The 22682-nt window shown below is 44.5% G+C and overlaps 1 protein-coding gene across 5 annotated transcripts in view; it reads right to left on the bottom strand.

The window, feature by feature from the left end:
• TP63 (tumor protein p63) overlaps positions 1–21259 on the bottom strand; it is a 343415-nt gene extending 322156 nt beyond the window's left edge. For all 5 annotated transcript variants that reach the window (XM_073675174.1, XM_073675172.1, XM_073675173.1 and 2 more), the window contains exon 1: positions 21126–21259. In XM_073675174.1, coding sequence (XP_073531275.1) covers positions 21126–21244 — 119 coding nt within the window. In that variant the 5' untranslated portion in view covers positions 21245–21259. The remainder of the gene's footprint in view (positions 1–21125) is intronic.
• Positions 21260–22682: the final 1423 nt, after the last annotated feature.

The following is a 22682-nucleotide window of genomic DNA, read 5'->3' on the forward strand; positions in this document are numbered from 1 at the left end:
TCCCCAGCTGTGTGTCCGGCAAATTCTCCTGCTTTGTCCACATCCACTGTACTACGGATTTAAAACTTGCTCCAATTACACCTCTGGCTCCACTCTGTTTTTAGTATTTACCCTGGGTTCCAGCACCGCCAGCTGGTTCTCGGTAGTTCCATTTGCTCTTGTACCTTCTACTACCCATCCGGGTTCCAGTACCGTCAGCTGGTTCTCGGCAGTGACTTTGGCACGGGTACTCCCTCCTGCCCAGCCTGGTTCCAGCACGCCAGCTGTTTCCGGGTAGTGTCAACGTCACTTTGCCTCCAATGCGTTGTCCTGTCGTGTTGCGGTCGGGTTAGCCGACTCTATGGTGCCTGCAGTTTAGGTGACTCCTATGTGGGCTGCGGGATCTGGCAATGAAGGCTGGTTCCATAGTGCCAATAGGACAAGCAATCCCTGTAGGACTGTGGGTTTTGGTAACTGCGGCCGGCTTGCGGCCTTGAACTTTTTTTTACATGGGTACCTTCTGCTACCCATCCGGGTTCCAGTACCGTCAGCTGGTTCTCGGCAGTGCCTTTGGATTAGGTGCCTCCTTCTCGGTATCCAAGTTCCACCAACGTCTGCTGGTCCTTGGTAGTGCTTTCTGGCACAGGTACCTCCTGCTTAGTAACCGAGTTCCAGTACCGTCAGCTGGTCTTCGGCAGTTCCATTGACTCTTATACCTTCTGCTACCCATCCGGGTTCCAGTACCGTCAGCTGGTCCTCGGTAGTTCCATTTGCTCTTGTACCTTCTACTACCCATCCGGGTTCCAGTACCGTCAGCTGGTTCTCGGCAGTGACTTTGGCACGGGTACTCCCTCCTGCCCAGCCTGGTTCCAGCACGCCAGCTGTTTCCGGGTAGTGTCAACGTCACTTTGCCTCCAATGCGTTGTCCTGTCGTGTTGCGGTCGGGTTAGCCGACTCTATAGTGCCTGCAGTTTAGGTGACTCCTATGTGGGCTGCGGGATCTGGCAATGAAGGCTGGTTCCATAGTGCCAATAGGACAAGCACCCCCTGTAGGACTGTGGGTTTTGGTAACTGCGGCCGGCTCGCGGCCTTGAACTTTTTTTTACATGGGTACCTTCTGCTACCCATCCGGGTTCCAGTACCGTCAGCTGGTTCTCGGCAGTGCCTTTGGATTAGGTGCCTCCTTCTCGGTATCCAAGTTCCACCAATGTCTGCTGGTCCTTGGTAGTGCTTTCTGGCACAGGTACCTCCTGCTTAGTAACCGAGTTCCAGTACCGTCAGCTGGTCTTCGGCAGTTCCATTGGCTCTTGTACCTTCTGCTACCCATCCGGGTTCCAGTACCGTCAGCTGGTCCTCGGTAGTTCCTCAGCTTTCTTGTACCTTCTGCTACATTTCCAAGTTCAAGCTTTTTGAAATGGTTCTTGGTAATCACTCTAGGTCTCCCTGACGAGGACCCTGAAGACGAGGACCCTGAAGACCAACCCTAAGAAGACGAGGACCCCGAAGACGACGACCCTGAAGACGAGGACCCTGAAGACCACCCCGAAGAAGACAAGGACCCTGAAGACCACCCCGAAGAAGATGAGGACCCTGAAGACCACCCCGAAGAAGACGAGGACCCCGAAGACGAGGACCCAGAAGACCAACCCGAAGAAGACGAGGACCCCGAAGATGAGGACCCCCGAAGACTACGACCCTGAAGACCACCCCGAAGAAGACCAAGAAGATGACCCTGAAGAAGTTGACCAAGAGGACAAAGAAGAGAAGACAAGCACCAAGATACAGAAGAACAAGAGACAGAAAACCAAGAAGCAGAAATACAAGAAGCTGCAGAACAAAAAGCGGAAGAACATTAAGCATAAGACTAAAAATCAGAGCAAAAGATAATATCTAAATTATAAGCAGAAGATGACTAAGCAGTGTATGGGGGTGAGTCCGTTCCTCCTCGTGGTGCCCCTGGAAAAGACCTGCTGCTGCAGGCCAAACTGAACGCGGACAAATCCTGTTGTAAATCTTTTGTGACGGGCAGAACGAAAGGTGTAATGTCCAACCTTTTATAGATAACAACTACAGGAATGCCTGCCACAAATAAGAATATGATGAAGAAGAAGAAGATGAAGAAGATGAAGAAGTAGAATATGAAGAATGTAAAAAAAAAGAATAATACGAAGAAGGTGAAGAAGAAGAAGATGAAGAAGGTGAAGAAGAAGTGGATGAAAAAGATGCTGAAGATGATGAAGGAGAAAGTGTGGGAGAAGTAAAAAAGAAGGTGAAGAGCATGGAAGTAGTGAAACATAAATATCTGACAAAATATAAAAATACTTAACATAGTCAATATTTCCGTAACTCAGAACGTCTTAAAAAAAAATATTAATTCCTGCTATTCCATTTGATTGGGCTAAACCTCTATGCCTTTATTGTCTCCCCCACCTCCCCCAATACATTCTACATTATTCTTAGTTGTTTTCCTTCATGTAGAATTAACCTACAAGGAAAGAAAGGGTTTATTTTCATTCTGATATTTCTGTCCCATTGACTTGCATTGGTTTCCGGTATCGGAATCGGCGATATCCGATACTTTTTCGGTATCGGTCCGATCCAATCCGATCCGATATTTCCCGATATCGGAAGGTATCGCTCAACACTATTCATGAGGAATCGCTCCTGCCAAACAAACCTGATTGACTTCTACGAGGAGGTTAGCTCTCGAGTAGATCAGGGGGAACCAGTGGATGTCGTGTATCTCGACTTCTCAAAAGCGTTCGATAGCGTGCCACATAATAGGTTGGTATACAAAATGAGAATGATGGGGCTGGGGGAAAATGTCTGCAAGTGGGTAGCTAACTGGCTAAAGGATAGAAGGCAGAGGGTGGTTATAAATGGAATATTCTCAGATTGGGTAAGTGTCACTAATGGGGTACCACAGGGGTCTGTACTAGGCCCAATGTTATTTAATATCTTTATTAACGACATAGTCGACGGGATAAATAGTAAAATGTCAATATTTGCAGATGACACAAAGTTATGTAAAACAATTAATACAAAAGAGGACAGTGCAGACCTACAGAGGGATTTGGATAAGGTGGGTAGGTGGAGCATTAAATGGCAAATGAGGTTTAACGAGGAGAAATGTAAGGTCATACATATGGGAAGGAAAAATGGAAGTCACCAGTACTCACTGAATGGGAAATCATTGGGGAATTCAGAGATGGAGAAGGACTTGGGCATCTTGATTGATAGCAAACTAAATTGGAGTGCCCAAAGTCAGGCCGCTGCTGTAAGGGCAAACAGGGTAATGGGATGTATCAGAAGAGGTATAGCTGCAAAGGATGAGAACATTGTTCTTCCACTGTACAAAGCACTGGTCAGACCACACTTGGAATACTGTGCTCAGTTATGGGCCCCAATATATAGAAAGGATATAAATGAGCTTGAAAAGGTACAAAGGAGGGCAACAAAATTAATAAAGGGAATGGAGGGACTGCAATACCCAGAGAGGTTGGCAAAACTAGGACTATTCAGCCTGGAAAAGAGAAGGTTGAGGGGCGACATAATAAATGTGTACAAATATGTTAGGGGACAGTATAGAGATCTTGCCCGGGATTTGTTCAAAAGGAGGGATATTACGGTAACAAGAGGACATTCACTAAGACTGGAAGAGAAAAGGTTTCAGCACCAGCATAGGAAGGGGTTCTTTACGGTAAGAGCAGTGAGAATATGGAATTCACTGAGTGAGGAGACGGTAATGTCAGATTCACTACACCAGTTCAAGCGGGGACTGGATGCATTTCTAGATACCAGGCAGATTTCAGCATATACTTAAAAATAAAATAAAATAGTAGGTTGATACAGGGATTTATTTTGACTGCTGGTTTCAGAGTCGGGAGGGAATTTTTCCTCAGGTGAAGATTGGCTAAATCATTTGGGGTTTTTGCCCTCCTCTGGATCAACTTTAGCAATTACAGAACTAACAGGTCAAACTTGATGGACGCAAGTCTTTATTCGGCTTTACAAACTATGTTACTATGTTACTAATTCTCTGTATTATCCACTTTTTTGCCTTTTTTGCATAAAGAAAAACATTTTGAGTGCCTCGCTGACTGTTCAGACACAAATATATCTGTTTAAAAGAGTCTGGTGTAGGCCAGATAACTAGAACTGTGGTTTTCCTCTTCCACAGTTCTAATCTACTTTTTATTACCTTTTTGCCATTGATAGTGCGAGTGTAAGCTATTTTACTTCATTTACAATGGGCAAGGCGCGTGGCAAGGGACGTGGAACTGGACGTTCTGGTGATGGTGCGTGCAGAGGACGGGGCCATGGCCAAGGTGAAAATGTGCCACAACCAACAGCCACATCTTCTCGCTCCAAGTTCTTGACCGAATTAATAGGGAAGCACACAACAGCACCACTATTGCGAACTGATCAGTGTGAACAGGTTATTAATTGGATAGCAGATAATACTTCCAGTCACCTGGGCACCACCACCCCCGGTCTGTCTTCCACACGGTCAAGTGTTAGTAGCCGTGAGTCTCGACTACATACTCCTCCTCACCCTGATGCTCCTTCCTCCCACCATGCCGAGTGTCGTCAGACAGCAATTGATCCCAGAGTTGGACACTCTGAAGAGCTGTTCACTGGTCCATTTCCATATTTGGGCCCCTCGCCTGCTCCACTTGAAGTGGTGGAAGAGGAGATCCCATGTAGCGATGGCCAAATATTTAAACAGCCACGGCCACAGGAAGGCGACGCTGGCAATTTGTCACAAGAGGTGGACGATGACGAGACACAATTGCCAGGAAGTGAGGAGGAGAACCGTGGTGCGGAAGTGGTCTATGATCTAGTAACTGACCCAACGTGGCAGGAGGACAGAGCAAGGCCAGCAGCACACAGGGGGAGGGAGGCAGAGTACCCCAACAGGCAGGAAGAAGCAGTGTGGTGGCCGCAGACAGAAGGCGGGCAACCGTTCCCCATAACACCAACACGAGGGACGTTGCCAGTACAACCGGTAGGTCTTCCAGAGTCTGAAATTTTTTTAAAGACTCTGCTGATGACCCCAAAAAGGCCATTTGTACCACCTGCCAGGCCAGCATCAGCAGGGGTGACAAAACTACCAGCCTGACCACCACCAGAATGATCAGGCACATGGCAGCAAAGCACCCGACTTTGTGGGGCGAACCCCAGGGTCCATGACCAGTGTCAGCGGGTGTCACCACTGCTTCTTCCGCTGTTGTGCGTGTAAGATAACCCCCTGTTGTGCGTGCAAGGCAATCCCCTGTCCATACAGCATGCAAAGATGCCCCCTCCTCTCAGTCTTCACTTGTTATGGCAGTTTCTCAAGAAACAGCATCAACGTTCACGTCCACGTCCCACCGCAGCGTTCAATTGTCCATATCCCAGACCTTTGAATGAAAGCGCAAATTCGCAGCCAACGCCCTACAGGCCACAGTCCTAAATTCGCACATTTCACGACTGCTTGCATTGGAAATGCTGCCTTTTAGGCTGGTGGAGACGGAATCCTTCCGCAGCCTTATGGCGGTGGCCGTCCCTCAGTACTCGGTCCCCAGCCAACACTATTTTGCCCGGTGTGCCATCCCCGCACTACACAAGCACGTGTCCAAAAACATCTGCCGTGCCCTCAACAACGCAGTTACTGGGAGAGTCCACCTGACAACGGATACGTGGACAAGTGCTTGTGGCCAGGGACGGTACATCTCCCTGACGGCACACTGGGTAAACATAGTGGAAGCCGGGACCCAGTCGGACCTTGGGACAGAAAACATCCTCCCCACACCGAGGATTGCGGGCCCTATGTCAGTCAGAGTTGCCCCCACAGTGTACAGCTCCTGCGCATCATCCTCCTCCTCCTCCTCATGTACAGCCTCCATCTCAGATATCACCACATCAGTTACAAGCTGGAAGCACTGCAGTACTGCCTCAGCCAAGCGGCAACAGGCTATGCTGAAACTCATAAGCTTAGGTGAGAAACCTCACACTGCTTGTGAGTTGTGGAGAGCTGTGAAAGAGCAGGCAGATCTGTGGCTGAGACCGCTGAACCTATATCCAGGCATGGCCATGTGTGACAATGGCAAGGCGAGATCACACACATACCATGCCTGGCTCATGTGCTTAATCTCGTGGTTCAGCGGTTTCTTAATTCGTACCCCGAGTTGCCAGATCTGCTTGTCAAAGTACGCCGCCTATCAGCTCATTTTCGGAAGGCGGCTACAACTTCCGCCGCCCTTGCTGTGTTGCAGCAGCGTTTGCAGCTTCCGGCACACCGACTGGTGTGTGATGTCCCCACACGTTGGAACTCTACCCTCCACATGTTGCAAAGGTTTTGTAAGCAGAAGAGAGCAGTTGTGGAGTACCAGCTGCAACAAGGCCGTTGAAATTCAGGTCAGACTCCACACATAAGACCTCAGGAGTGGACCTGGATGTCTGACATATGTACCATCTTGACAAACTTTGAGGAATCCACCAAGATGGTGAGTGGCAATGACGCCATCATTAGCATCAGCATCCCACTTGTCTGTCTTTTGCAACGCTCTCTGTAGAGAATTAAAGAGGAGGCATTGCAGCCAGAGTTTGATGAGATGAATCCAGAAGACGTAGCGGGCGATTACACACAGCCCAGCCTCATCTCATCCCAACATGCATTGGGGGACAATGAGGGAGAGGAAGAGGAGGAGGAAGAACAGGAGCTGGTATCATGTGCTGTAGACGGTAGTACCTGTACAACTATCATACCGTTGGTTCAGCGTGGATAGCCTGAGGACAGGGGGGGGGGACGAGGAGGAGGAGAGCATGGTCAGTCGTCATCTTGGTGAGGACACGGAAGTCTTGCCCGTTACCAGTCTGGCACGCATGGCTGACTTTATGTTACGCTGCCTTAACCGTTATCCTCGCGTTGTCAAAATATTGGGTGACAGTAATTACTGGTTGGTGACACTTTTAGACCCCCGCTACAAGGAGAACTTTCACTCTCTTATTCCTGAGGTGGAGAGGTCTACAAAAATTGGGCAGTACCAGAAGGCCCTTGCTGCAGAACTGTTAAAAAAATTCCCATCTGAACACTCTAGCGGCAGAGGTCACAGTTCGTTGCCCAACCAAGGCGTACAAGCGAGAGAGATGCAACGCCAATCCAGCAGAGGCAGGGGAACACTGTCAACGTTCTGGGACAGTTTTCTGAGACCCGCCCAGCTTACAGGCCTTGAGGCACGGGGTAGTCTCACAAGGAGTGTAAAGTTTCAAAAGATGGTGAGGGAGTACCTTGCCGACCGTACCAGCATCCTCCGTGATTCCTCTGTGCCTTTTAATTATTGGGTATCCAAGCTGGACACTTGGAATGAGCTCGCTCTGTACGCCTTGGAGGTTCTGGCCTGCCCTGCCACTAGCGTGTTATCGGAGCATGTTTTTAGTGCCGCTGGGGGAATTGTAACTGATAAGCGCACTCGCCTGTCAACTGACAATGCTGACAAGCTGACCCTTATCAAAATGAACAAGGGCTGGATTGGGCCAGACTTCTCATCACCACCAAATGACAGCAGAGTAACATAAAGTCAAATCCACTGTGTTATTTCGAGAGGTGTATTCCCATGCACCGCTTCACACCCACACATGGGTATACGCTTCCTCATTTCGGCTGTTTTTTGCTCTTCTCCTTATCCTCAGCCTCCACCACCACTATACCACCAGGGTGACCGAGGTCCGTGTTGCCAGCATTGCAAGTTCCTCCGTCCTAATTTTTGGCAGCTTTTGCTTGGAAGGCATAGGCAAATATTATGGGAGACCCACACCCCAATAATGGGAATAATGTTTTTAATATGCTGAACTGCATGGCTCTTGTAAGGGGCATTAAAACCGTCTTGTTAAGCTACTGTGACTTCCACGTCTCTTCCAAGGGGCATTAAAACCGTCTTGTTAAGCTACTGTGACATCCACGTTTCTTCCAAGGGGCATTAAAACCGTCTTGTTAAACCACTCTGACCTCCACGTCTCTTCCAAGGGGCATTAAAACCGTCTTGTTAAACCACTCTGAACTCCACATCTCTTCCAAGGGGCATTAAAACCATCTTGTTAACCTACTGTGACCTCCATGTCTCTTCCAAGGGGCATTAAAACCATCTTGTTAAACCACTCTGACCTCCACGTCTCTTTCAAGGGGCATTAAAACCGTCTTGTTAAGCTACTGTGACCTCCATGACTCTTCCAAGGGGCATTAAAACCGTCTTGTTAAGCTACTGTGACTACCACGTCTCTTCCAAGGGGCATTAAAACCATCTTGTTAAACCACTCTGACCTCCATTTCTCTTTCAATGGGCATTAAAACCGTCTTGTTAAGCTACTGTGAACTCCACGTCTCTTTCAAGGGGCATTAAAACCGTCTTGTTAAGCTACTGTGACCTCCACGTCTCTTTCAAGGGGCATTAAAACCGTCTTGTTAAGCTACTGTGACCTCCATGACTCTTCCAAGGGGCATTAAAACCGTCCTGTTAAGCTACTTTGACCTCCACGTCTCTTCCAAGGGGCATTAAAACCATCTTGTTAAACCACTCTGAACTCCACATCTCTTCCAAGGGGCATTAAAACCGTCTTGTTAAGCTACTGTGACCTCCACGTCTCTTCCAAGGGGCACTAAAACCGTCTTGTTAAGCTACTGTGACATCCACGTCTCTTCCAAGGGGCATTAAAACCGTCTTGTTAAACCACTCTGACCTCCACGTCTCTTCCAAGCGGTATTAAAACCGTCTTGTTAAGCTAATGTGACCTCCACGTCTCTTCCAAGGGGCATTAAAACCATCTTGTTAAACCACTCTGACATCCACGTCTCTTTCAATGGGTATTAAAACCGTCTTGTTAAGCTACTTTGACCTCCACGTCTCTTCCAAGGGGCATTAAAACCGTCTTGTTAAACCACTCTGAACTCCACGTCTCTTTCAAGGGGCATTAAAACCGTCTTGTTAAGCTACTGTGACCTCCACGTCTCTTCCAAGGGGCAGTAAAACTGTCTTGTTAAACCACTCTGACCTCCACGTCTCTTCCAAGGAGCATTAAAACCGTCTTGATAAGCTACTTTTACCTCCATGACTCTTCCAAGGGGCATTAAAACCGTCTTGTTAAACCACTCTGACCTCCACGTCTCTTCCAAGGAGCATTAAAACCGTCTTGTTAAGCTACTGTGACCTCCATGACTCTTCCAAGGGGCATTAAAACCATCCTGTTAAGCTACTTTGACCTCCACGTCTCTTCCAAGGGCGATTAAAACCATCTTGTTAATCCACTCTGAACTCCACGTCTGTTCCAAGGGGCATTAAAACCGTCTTGTTAAGCTACTGTGACCTCTACGTCTCTTCCAAGGGGCATTAAAAATGTCTTGTTAAGCTACTTTGACCTCCACGTCTCTTCCAAGGGGCATTAAAACCGTCTTGTTAAACCACTCTCACATCCACGTCTCTTTCAAGGGGCATTAAAACCGTCTTGTTAAGCTACTGTGACCTCCACGTCTCTTCCAAGGGGCATTAAAACCATCTTGTTAAACCACTCTGACCTCCACGTCTCTTCCAAGGAGCATTAAAACCGTCTTGTTAAGCTACTGTGACCTCCATGACTCTTCCAAGGGGCATTAAAACCGTCCTGTTAAGCTACTTTGACCTCCACGTCTCTTCCAAGGGGCATTAAAACCATCTTGTTAAACCACTCTGAACTCCACATCTCTTCCAAGGGTCATTAAAACCGTCTTGTTAAGCTACTGTGACCTCCACGTCTCTTCCAAGGGGCATTAAAACTGTCTTGTTAAGCTACTGTGACATCCACGTCTCTTCCAAGGGGCATGAAAACCGTCTTGTTAAACCACTCTGACCTCCACGTCTCTTCCAAGCGGTATTAAAACCGTCTTGTTAAGCTACTGTGACCTCCACGTCTCTTCCAAGGGGCATTAAAACCATCTTGTTAAACCATTCTGACATCCACGTCTCTTTCAATGGGCATTAAAACCGTCTTGTTAAGCTAGTTTGACCTCCACGTCTCTTCCAAGGGGCATTAAAACCATCCTGCTAAGCTACTTTGACCTCCACGTCTCTTCCAAGGGCGATTAAAACCATCTTGTTAATCCACTCTGAACTCCACGTCTCTTCCAAGGGGCATTAAAACCGTCTTGTTAAGCTACTGTGACCTCTACGTCTCTTCCAAGGGGCATTAAAAATGTCTTGTTAAGCTACTGTGACCTCCACGTCTGTTCCAAGGGGCATTAAAACCGTCTTGTTAAACCACTCTGACATCCACGTCTCTTCCAAGGGGCATTAAAACCGTCTTGTTAAGCTACTGTGACCTCCATGACTCTTCCAAGGGGCATTAAAACCGTCTTGTTAAGCTACTGTGACTACCACGTCTCTTCCAAGGGGCATTAAAACCATCTTGTTAAACCACTCTGACCTCCATGTCTCTTTCAATGGGCATTAAAACCGTCTTGTTAAGCTACTGTGAACTCCACGTCTCTTTCAAGGGGCATTAAAACCGTCTTGTTAAGCTACTGTGACCTCCACGTCTCTTTCAAGGGGCATTAAAATCGTCTTGTTAAGCTACTGTGACCTCCATGACTCTTCCAAGGGGCATTAAAACCGTCCTGTTAAGCTACTTTGACCTCCACGTCTCTTCCAAGGGGCATTAAAACCATCTTGTTAAACCACTCTGAACTCCACATCTCTTCCAAGGGGCATTAAAACCGTCTTGTTAAGCTACTGTGACCTCCACGTCTCTTCCAAGGGGCACTAAAACCGACTTGTTAAGCTACTGTGACATCCACGTCTCTTCCAAGGGGCATTAAAACCGTCTTGTTAAACCACTCTGACCTCCACGTCTCTTCCAAGCGGTATTAAAACCGTCTTGTTAAGCTAATGTGACCTCCACGTCTCTTCCAAGGGGCATTAAAACCATCTTGTTAAACCACTCTGACATCCACGTCTCTTTCAATGGGTATTAAAACCGTCTTGTTAAGCTACTTTGACCTCCACGTCTCTTCCAAGGGGCATTAAAACCGTCTTGTTAAACCACTCTGAACTCCACGTCTGTTTCAAGGGGCATTAAAACCGTCTTGTTAAGCTACTGTGACCTCCACGTCTCTTCCAAGGGGCAGTAAAACCGTCTTGTTAAACCACTCTGACCTCCACGTCTCTTCCAAGGAGCATTAAAACCGTCTTGATAAGCTACTTTTACCTCCATGACTCTTCCAAGGGGCATTAAAACCGTCTTGTTAAACCACTCTGACCTCCACGTCTCTTCCAAGGAGCATTAAAACCGTCTTGTTAAGCTACTGTGACCTCCATGACTCTTCCAAGGGGCATTAAAACCATCCTGTTAAGCTACTTTGACCTCCACGTCTCTTCCAAGGGCGATTAAAACCATCTTGTTAATCCACTCTGAACTCCACGTCTGTTCCAAGGGGCATTTAAACCGTCGTGTTAAGCTACTGTGACCTCTACGTCTCTTCCAAGGGGCATTAAAAATGTCTTGTTAAGCTACTTTGACCTCCACGTCTCTTCCAAGGGGCATTAAAACCGTCTTGTTAAACCACTCTGACATCCACGTCTCTTTCAAGGGGCATTAAAACCGTCTTGTTAAGCTACTGTGACCTCCACGTCTCTTCCAAGGGGCATTAAAACCATCTTGTTAAACCACTCTGACCTCCACGTCTCTTCCAAGGAGCATTAATACCGTCTTGTTAAGCTACTGTGACCTCCATGACTCTTCCAAGGGGCATTAAAACCGTCCTGTTAAGCTACTTTGACCTCCACGTCTCTTCCAAGGGGCATTAAAACCATCTTGTTAAACCACTCTGAACTCCACATCTCTTCCAAGAGTCATTAAAACCGTCTTGTTAAGCTACTGTGACCTCCACGTCTCTTCCAAGGGGCATTAAAACCGTCTTGTTAAGCTACTATGACATCCACGTCTCTTCCAAGGGGCATTAAAACCGTCTTGTTAAACCACTCTGACCTCCACGTCTCTTCCAAGCGGTATTAAAACCGTCTTGTTAAGCTACTGTGACCTCCACGTCTCTTCCAAGGGGCATTAAAACCATCTTGTTAAACCATTCTGACATCCACGTCTCTTTCAATGGGCATTAAAACCGTCTTGTTAAGCTACTTTGACCTCCACGTCTCTTCCAAGGGGCATTAAAACCATCCTGTTAAGCTACTTTGACCTCCACGTCTCTTCCAAGGGCGATTAAAACCATCTTGTTAATCCACTCTGAACTCCACGTCTCTTCCAAGGGGCATTAAAACCGTCTTGTTAAGCTACTGTGACCTCTACGTCTCTTCCAAGGGGCATTAAAAATGTCTTGTTAAGCTACTGTGACCTCCACGTCTGTTCCAAGGGGCATTAAAACCGTCTTGTTAAACCACTCTGACATCCACGTCTCTTCCAAGGGGCATTAAAACCGTCTTGTTAAGCTACTGTGACCTCCACGTCTCTTCCAAGGGGCATTAAAACCGTCTTGTTAAACCACTCTGACCTCCACATCTCGTTCAAGGGGCATTAAAACCGTCTTGTTAAGCTACTGTGACCTCCATGTCTCTTCCAAGGTGCATTAAAACCATCTTGTTAAACCACTCTGACCTCCACGTCTCTTTCAATGGGCATTAAAACCGTCTTGTTAAGCTACTTTGACCTCCACGTCTCTTCCAAGGGGCATTAAAACCATCTTGTTAAACCACTCTGACCTCCACATCTCGTTCAAGGGGCATTAAAACCGTCTTGTTAAGCTACTGTGACCTCCATGTCTCTTCCAAGGTGCATTAAAACCATCTTGTTAAACCACTCTGACCTCCACGTCTCTTTCAATGGGCATTAAAACCGTCTTGTTAAGCTACTTTGACCTCCACGTCTCTTCCAAGGGGCATTAAAACCGTCTTGTTAAACCACTCTGAACTCCACGTCTCTTTCAAGGGGCATTAAAACCGTCTTGTTAAGCTACTGTGACCTCCACGTCTCTTCCAAGGGGCATTAAAACCATCTTGTTAAACCACTCTGACCTCCACGTCTCTTCCAAGGAGCATTAAAACGTCTTGTAAGCTACTGTGACCTCCATGACTCTTCCAAGAGGCATTAAAACCGTCTTGTTAAACCACTCTGAACTCCACATCTCTACCAAGGGGCATTAAAACCGTCTTGTTAAGCTACTGTGACCTCCACGTCTCTTCCAAGGGGCATTAAAACCGTCTTGTTAAGCTACAGTGACCTCCACGTCTCTTCCAAGGGGCATTAAAGCCGTCTTGTTAAACCACTCTGAACTCCACGTCTCTTCCAAGGGGCATTAAAACCGTCTTGTTAAACCATTCTGAACTCCACAGCTCTTCCAAGGGGCATTGAAATGTTGTTTTTAACTACCTCTAACCTCCACGACTCTTCCAACGGGCATTGCATTTCCTCCTAATTTTAGTCAGTTTTTGCTTTTCAATGCATAGGCGAACACTAAGGGAGCCCCACTCCCCAATAATGGGTAGAAGGTTTTTAATACGCTGTATTCCACGTCTGTTTCAAGGGGCATTGCAGTTCCTCATAATTTTTGGAAAGCCCTCCATTCACTGCTTAGGCCAACAGTGTACAGGAGACCCAGTTGCTATAAATGGAAAAAATGGTTTAGTTAAGGCCATCTGACCTCCATGTCACTTCCAAGAGGCATTGGAGTGCCTCGAATTTTTGGTAGGCATTGCACTCACTGTATGCCCTATAATTGTGTAGCCGAACTGCTCCTTTTAGTACAGAAACATATCCTACAAGACATGTGTGAATGACTGGCCTGATATTGATGTGAATGGTCCCTGTTCTTCCTGCTCTTTCTACTTTGCCACCACCTCATCCATCATTCATCACCTGAAGCTTTGTTTTAACGTGAGTCATAGAACTGGGATAGTAGCAGGAAAACATCCAGCAATCCTCGGAGGAGGTAGGATATGCGCCAAAACGCTGACCACCTCAGGCCTAGCCGCTACTACATACATGCGCTTGCATTCCAAGGCACAGAAAGCTAAGGAGATGGACGGCCTCATGATCATGAATAATTTACTCGTTGTGTGGGAAGCCGACCACTGCTGCTGTCTACCTTCTGAACTTTGTGTTGAAGTCTGATTGACCCAGGACCCGCAATCCTCTATGTCTGGAGGACGTGTTGCATCCCAGTGTCCAACTGTCTCCCGGCTTCCACAATATTAACCCAGTGTGAAGGCGTCAGTGAGATGGACCATCCCTGGCCACATTCACTTGTCCACGTGTTTGTGGTTAGGCTGTCCTTCCCACTAAATGCACTGGGGAGGGCACAGGTAAAGTTTTGGTATGTGCGCTTGTGTATAAGGCGCACCAGGACAAATAGGGGTGGCTGGGGACCGTTTATGGACACCCGGCCGCCCCCAGGCGGCTGGGGACCGTGTGTGGGCACCCAGCCACGGGGTGGCTGAGGACCGAGTATGGATACCAGGCTGCCGACGCAGCCATGACGTGGTGGCCAGATTCTGCCTCCACATTCCTAAAAGGCCCAATTTCAAGTGCAAGTAAGCAAGCAGTATGGTATTGCAGCCTGGGGGTGGGTGGGTGGCAGGCAGCATACTTGCGCTTGCATTGCAAGAAATGGGGGAGGTACAATTGAACACTGCCCTGGGACAAGGACTTGCAGGGGGATAGTTGCAAGTCGGCATCTTCTGATGCGGCAAGGATCACTTCTGATGGGCACACTTTTAGGCAGTGACCTGGGTGTCAGAGATAAGGTTGTAAAATGCTTAAATTACACTTCCCGGTGAATGCATTTGTCACGGTTGAAAGCAATACAAAAGTGCAAAAATGCATAAAAAATGCTACTTGTGAACATAGCCCAAAGTGTGGAGGAGTATTTTTGTTTTTGGTTATTTATTTTACCTTATACACAAGTCATTACCCTGGAAAGGATGTTCCTTAACATATTTCACAGGAAAGCAGTTTCAGTTTAGTTTTTGAACGTTTTATTGTGAGCCCGTAATAGTGGCTTAATACTTCTGACCGCGTTGTTGACAGCAGTTACCTGTGGGTCAGAAATGCTTCCTGGGACGATCCCCATGCTGTCCCCATGTCATTTGAGCACTGTCACTATCGTTTTGGGCACTTTTTAGGCTTTCTACAGACTGCCGGGGGTGTCGCCGCAAAACTGCTCGGGTCTCCCATAGACTAACATTGGTCTCGTTGCTCGGGTCGAGCACCCGAGTATCACAGTGTGCTCGGCCCGAGCTTCGAGCACCCGAGCATTTTAGTGCTCGCTCAACACTATTCATGCCACATGTCCAGTTTGGATTCCTAACAATTGTAAGGCACAGAGACAGAGAGGAATCATGGAGGACACTGGTATGGTCGCCAAGGTAGTCCTTCAGCATCTTTCAAAACGTTTCCCTCCTTATCAGAGTATCCCGTGTATCAGGGCCTGGGCGCTGGGAGGGTCTGAGGAAACTGTCCCAGACCTTTTAAAGCGTTCTCCTTCCTATGTCGCATCTGGTTCGTGTCTCCCTCGCTTGAACTCTTTGGTTGTCCAATGAACTGTCGGACTGTGACCTCTGCCGCCAGCGTTGTCAGATGGGAATTTTTTTTTCTTATAATTCTTCAACAAGAGCCTGAACTTAATATCTCCAAAAATGAACTAGTTCGGTTTCTTCCCTCTACTAACCTAACTATACCTGTCTTTGCAATTTCCTTTAGATGGTGGCACCATAACTCCCACTTGGCACACTTGCTGTCTTGGAGTCATATTTGACACACAACTTTCGTTTATTCAATGTGGAAAATCACTCACTCGCTCATATCACCTTCACCTTAAAAACATCTCCACAATTCAACCTTTTCTCACCTTTCATACTGCAAAAACTTCTACTGCCTCTCTTATTCACTACTGCAACTCTCTTTTAATCAGTCTCCCTCTAAACAAACTGTCTCATCTCCAATCCCTTCTGAATGCAGCAGCCAGGGTAGTATTTTTATCAAGCCGCTTCAATGATGCCTCTACCCTGTGCCAGTCATTGCACTGGTTATATTAAATAATCACTACAGAATACAATACAAACTTATCTCTCTCGCCCAACAACCTGTCCACAGTTCTGCACCGGACTATATCTCATCCCTCATTTCTGTGTATCATCACCCCTCCCGTGCCCTCCATTCTGCAACTGATCTAAGACTGACATCCTCCTTAATCAGAACCTCACACTTCCGTCTCCAAGAATTCTCTTGTGCCGTGACAGTTTTCTGTAATGCCCAAAATGCATACAATGCAATGGTCATGATAAAGGCAGCGGAACATATAGTCAGCTTTGTGTGCCAGACTGCCAACAGCCAAGACTTCCCTGTTCTCACCAAGAGCACGACTGTCTATGTTCTCTTCCTCCTCCGCCTCCTCATTATCTACCAATCCGCATCGAGATGAGATGAGGCTGGGCTGAGTAGCATCACCCTGTATAGTTCCTTGCTCTGCCTGCCATGCCTCCTCTTTAATTGTGAGCAGCGACCGTTTCAGTAGACAAAGAAGCGGGATGGTAACGCTAATTATTGCGTCATCGCCGCTCACCATCTTGGTGGAGTCCTCAAAGTTTTGGAGGACGGCACAGATGTCAGACATCCATGCCTACTCATCAGCTCTTATGTGCGGAGGCTGACCTGAATGCCGATGGGTGTGTTGAATTAATGAGAGCAAATGCAGAGGGTTCACCATAAGGTGCAAGCCATTAATAAGCCTTAAAAATAGGCCAGTTTAGACTTTGCCCAAAAAAAATCTAAAGAAGCCAGCCCGGTTGTGGAAAGGCATTCTTTGGGCAGATGAAACTAAAATCAATCTGTATCAGAATGATGGGAAGATGAAAGTATGGAGGAGGCTTGGAATGGCTCATGATTCAAAGCACACCACAACTTCTGTAAAACATAATTGAGACAGTGTGATGGCATGGGCATGCATGGCTTCCAATGTTACTGGGTCACTAGTGTATGTTGATGATGTGACGGAAGACAGAAGCAACCGGATGAATTTTGAAGTGTACATGGCTATACTTCATGCTCAGATTCAACCAACTCTTGATTGAACCGCTTCACAGTACAGATGGACAATGACCCAATACATACTGAGAAAGCAATCCTGGAGTTTAAGGCAAAGAAGTAGAATATTTTTCAATGGCCAAGTCAATCATCAGATCTCATGCATATCATATGCTTAAGATAAAACAAAGCAAAAAGACTCACAAACAAGTAACAGCTGAAGTCAGCTACAGTAAAGGCCTGGCACAGCATCACAAAGGAGGAAACCCAGCATTTGACGTCAATGGATTCTGGACTTCAGGCACCCTGCAAAGGGTTCTCTACAAAGTATTAAAAATGAACATTTTATGATAACCCCTGAAATGAGCAGGCTTTGTCGAAAAATAGGTGCAATTCCTAAATGTTTCACAGGATATTTTTGTTTAATCCCTTTAATTAAACCTGAAAGTCTACAATTCAATAGCATTCATTTTAAATCCAAAATAGTGGCATGCAAATCCCAAATCACGAAGATTAGGTCACTGTCCAAATATTTCTGGACCTATCAGTATGTTCATTATTTTCAACATTTATTGAAAGGTTTTTCAGGTGGCTTCACATATGCCATGTGCACATACCCTTAGAAATTAATTTCTTTTCAGCATTATACCTATAGTTATGACTTTTCTTGTTATTTCCTTGTGAATGTGATATAATTGCTGCTTTTTATAAAACAAGTTCAATACTTTAGCCAAATTCATATTAATGCACTATGCAGAAGACTTTGTTTTCAGTGTATAATATCTGTCATAAGTTCATCAAAGCAAAGTATAAAGATAACTTGTAAAGTGGTAAAAATATTAACCCCCAGTAATAATAAATTAGTATATAATATAATAAAGTAAGTAGATACTCCAGAAAATGATTCCTGTGACCTGAAATCAATTATACGTTGGCAGTGTTAGAAGTGGAAATGAAGTTGAAGCCCCATACATCTGCATAGTACACAGTGTCACCATACTAAACCATGATACAGTTCACAAGGTTGATGAAAAGAAAAGCCAGACCTAGAGAACAGTTTTCACCAACTGCATTTAATCTACACCGTGCTGTATTAAAACCACATGATGTCTTTAAATGAGACCAGTTAATAGTTGCCATTTAGATCCTCTACTCTATAAACCCTAGTTCTTTCGGGAGAATTATATTGCTCTTTCCTGCAGAGATGTACAAGGGGCTCGCCGGAACAGATAAACTGTTAACCACCACAGACAAGCTGCCACACAAAATTAATACATGTGCGACAAAAAGCAGTTTCCTACTATCTATTAGATTTAAAAGACCAAGCAAATATATTTTTTGACTGAAAAATGATTGGTGAAGTGTTAGAGACATGACGAGCATGCACCATGCAGAGGTATTTGAAGAAAGAGTGTATATGTAGTTTCTGCACAGGAGCTGTTTGTATTGTGCTCACCCCTGCATGGCACATTAGCGTTGCTGGCACCGAATGAGAGGGAAATGTGCCCAGAATCTTTTGTACGGTGCCCTAGATCCCTCTCCGAGGCCACTGCTCCATTCTAACAGAGCATTTTAGAGCCCCACTCTTGGGATCAGTGGGGGTCCCAGGAGTCTGACAACCACTTATCATCAAGTTATAAAAGTTACTAAAGGTTTCACTCTACCTTTTTTGAAATTGCATAACAAATGGCACCTATATTCTCAAGGTTGGCTGGACTCTTAAGCTGCCAATACACATTAGATGCCTATTGGCCGAATGATGTTTCAGTAGATCGTATGGCCAACAGCCATCTCAGCCAACACTTTCCTACAAAGGATCACTCGATCTGCGGAACGAACTTTCCTATGTTATCCAAAAGAAAGTTACAGACTGACACGTCAGCTAGTGGCTTATCTGGGGTAGAACAATACCATCGGAAGTCTGAAATTGGACATGCATGGTCGACATCTCTCCCGACCATCAGTCAGCTGGCGCCCCCAGCTGACATTAGTCCACTGTGTATGGGGGCTTTTATTAGTCAGAACTCACACGTAAGAATAATTAGTCTAAATAGTCCTATAAGGAGATGTATAGTAATAATAAGCACAATTAGTGATGTAAAGGCATTCCACACAGAAGGTTAATGTGATCTGAAAAATATAGTTAAAACTAAATCGCCAGATCCAACTGGACTTTATAATTCTTTGTGTGACTGCATAATATGTCTCACATGTGGTTCTCATGAGCTATCGTATCACTAATTTACATATATCAAATTATTTCCTGAATAGTTGTTAAAAAAAATCAAGTATATAAGCAAGCAAAATATTTAATGATAAATACGTACATAAGGAAATAATAGTCAAAATGTGGTCACTATTACTGATTTTAGGCAGTGTGGATGGAGTGGTTTGAGGGAGGCAATGTACAGTATTTGTTCGAGTGAACAAGTCAAAGTCTGGACCTCGATCTATTAGAAATTCATTGCTAAAACCGAATTATTCTCTCATGCACCCAAATGAACTTAGAGATTTTGTAGACACACTGGACATAGAATATTGTTTTTATGTGTGTCAAGGTATATTATATCCAATCTGATTAAACATGGTTACAACAGTAAAATATTAAAGTCCAACAGGGTGAACACATTTAATAAGCCAAACTTATAGCATTGTTAGGTGTTTCTGAATCCAATAGTGGTTTCTGAAAGTCTGTGTGTACATGTGAACAAGGATGTTACAGGGTGTATAAGCGAGGACATGCATAGTTAGTTTTCTCTTCTGTACAGTTTTATTCAGTATTAGATTCACTTTCCATTTTCCCTTTATGTCAAGTAATAAAGTAACTATACATAAAGGATCCTACAGGTCAGCTGTATGTGGATGTGAAATCCAGTAAGCAGAACACTTCTGTTATCATAGCACTGAGATGCATTATTATAACCACTGGTTGTATGATGAATGCTATCAGAAAAGCTGTAAAGCACATTTATTAACAAAAAAAACTTTTGTTTCATGTCTCAAATGCCTATTAATAAATGGATCACCAATAATTTTAGAACATTTGGTCTTTAAGGATATCCTGAATAATAGAAAACAATTATCAACACGAGAAATACTAATTAATATTTGCCACATAACACAACAAAAGGTAATTATGAAAGCTGTAAACATTTATACAGTGTTCTACTTTCATAATACATCTCTATACATTAATTAATTATTCATTGTATATCATTATATTATCAGAACATGAAGTGCTGCTCTGAGTGAACATTAATGAATGAAATCATTCCTGGCTAGCAAAATCCTAACAACACTGGCCATCAAAAATGTTTCTATATTATTTTCCTACTTAAAATGAATGTGTCACAATCTTTATCATATAGGGCTCATGCAGACATCCGTGGATCTCGGACCACAATGCAGAGCCTGGCCGCAGGTCTCCCGACTTAAGCATTACAGCCTCATACAGTAGAAATACATGAAGCTGTCATGCTTCGGTCGGGAGACCCACAGCCAGTCCGTGTATTGTGGTTCCCTGCTCAGACTGATTTGCATGGACGTCTGCATGAGCCCTTAATCAGTGCTATTTCTGTCCATTGATTCCCAAATTAAATTACAAGCATTTACTAGTCACAAATGTAATTGTCCATTGAAAAGAACCTGATCAGCTTGCTGAACTGGCCACACACATGAGATATTTATCTGCAGATTATTGGCAGACTAGTTTATTTTAACAGCACCAGTTTTGATACTCTTATGTGTGTGATCACCACAGGCATCAGATTCTCAGCAGATATCACCAAATTGAGTTGATTCTTCCAATGATTGGGAGATATTTCATGTGTCTGACCAGCTTTACAGATTTTGGGCAATTGCATGCTGCATACCTATACATAAAAACACTTTAATGAAGATTTTACAATAATTTACAGGTACATAAAAAAGTGTGTGTGTATTTATATATACATATATACATGTATATATATTTAATTTTTTATATAGATATATATATATATTTTTTTTGCTACTATATAGATATTTATTTCAAACTACCGCCAAACAGCAAAATTAATGACAACAAGGAAAAGGGGTATGTCGGAAATGAAGTAGTTAGCACTCACCGTGATATGTGTGCATCAGGATGGTATGGCAAAGTTGTACAAGGCAAGGGTTCAAAATTCATTTTCTTCAGCTTCTTTTGATATAAATAGAGAAATAAATATCTAGTAGAGATGTACATGTAGATATAAAGTATGGACACCTCAACTATAGTGACAACTGGCAGAAGTGCTAAAAAGTTTTTGACATGTGTCAATAGGCGGGACTGTTACTGGATGAGCCAATGAGATCTAGCAAGTGACAGAGGCATGATTCTTTCCCACTGGGCACCTCCACTTATTTATTTGTTTTGCATGGTGCTTGAGTCTTGGCACAAGTGATAGGTTTTTATGCTGAGGAGCTTATTTCATGGTAGTTGATCTGTATTTGGCCAACTTGTGGCTATTGTAGGAGTTTTATTTCAGATTCTCTTAGCTGTTATCATTGATCAGTTTGAATTATATAAGATCCCCTGTCTTTGTGGATTTATTGGGGCTCACTTAATTCGGAAGCCTACACTGTGTCACAAAACCTTCAGGGGATTTTTGTATGTCCTTAGTACACACCAACGGTCTTGTGGTAAGGTTCTCGATGCTGGGAAATTCCTATACATCAAATGCAGTACTCCCAAGATCATTTTTGCATTGCATAGAATGTGTTGATGTATTCTTATGCTGAAGTCGGTGATATAATACTATTTCCAAAATGTTGAATCTGTGATAAAAAAAAATAAAAATAATCATGAACAATGGCATAAAACAACATATAAATGTATATATATGGAGTTTATAAAAAAGGATTCACTCACTGATGGCTGCATTATCCTTCATGGTCTACTGTTCTGTATAATGGATTATCTACTAGGAGAAGCAGAGAGCTGCAGGAACTTTGTGTGCTGCTTCTTACTTGGTTCCTACACAGACTCCCACCCAAACATTGCACTGTTAGCTGATATGGGTTTTGTGGTTTTGGAGACTGAAGGAAATATGAATCAGGTTCTAATTTAAACCTGATTCCAAGAAGGAAAATTATAATTTAGGTATCTATGCTACTAGTAGAGTGTTGTATGTCCAAGTTCAAGAAATGACCCAGTGCCGATTACCTCCAGTGTACCTTTTTCATAATGGAAACATCAGCATAAATGCCAAACTTATGAGACATGCTCAGTTACTGTGTAACATTTATGTCTGGTAGAAAGTACCATGTGGAAATTCTTCAGCTCCGTTGTGTATCTGCCAGAGTGGTCAGAATGCTATTTAAAACTTGACATTCTCCACCCACAGACGGCTTGATAGCCCTGAACATCTGTGAATTGTGAATCCTGTAAACTTAAAGTCTTGAGTGTCCGCCAACCTAAATACTTTGGATGACAGCATGGGTAAATTGCAAGACAATAGGGAGTACAGAAAAGAGATCAGGTTCAATGTTAATTAGAGGTCCATTAATTGATTTATCATCGGCTATTCATAAGAAACTTTATTTATTAAGAAGTCCTAATGTCTATACCTAATTATATAAAAATTGTGTATATAATGTAGGTGCATGTCAATTTGTACAAAATGCTTTAAACTTACTGATGG

This window comes from Phyllobates terribilis, unplaced genomic scaffold (genome assembly GCF_046119375.1).
Source record: "Phyllobates terribilis strain yellow unplaced genomic scaffold, ASM4611937v1 Scaffold_3__8_contigs__length_932513732, whole genome shotgun sequence".
NCBI classification, from domain to species: Eukaryota; Metazoa; Chordata; class Amphibia; order Anura; family Dendrobatidae; genus Phyllobates; species Phyllobates terribilis.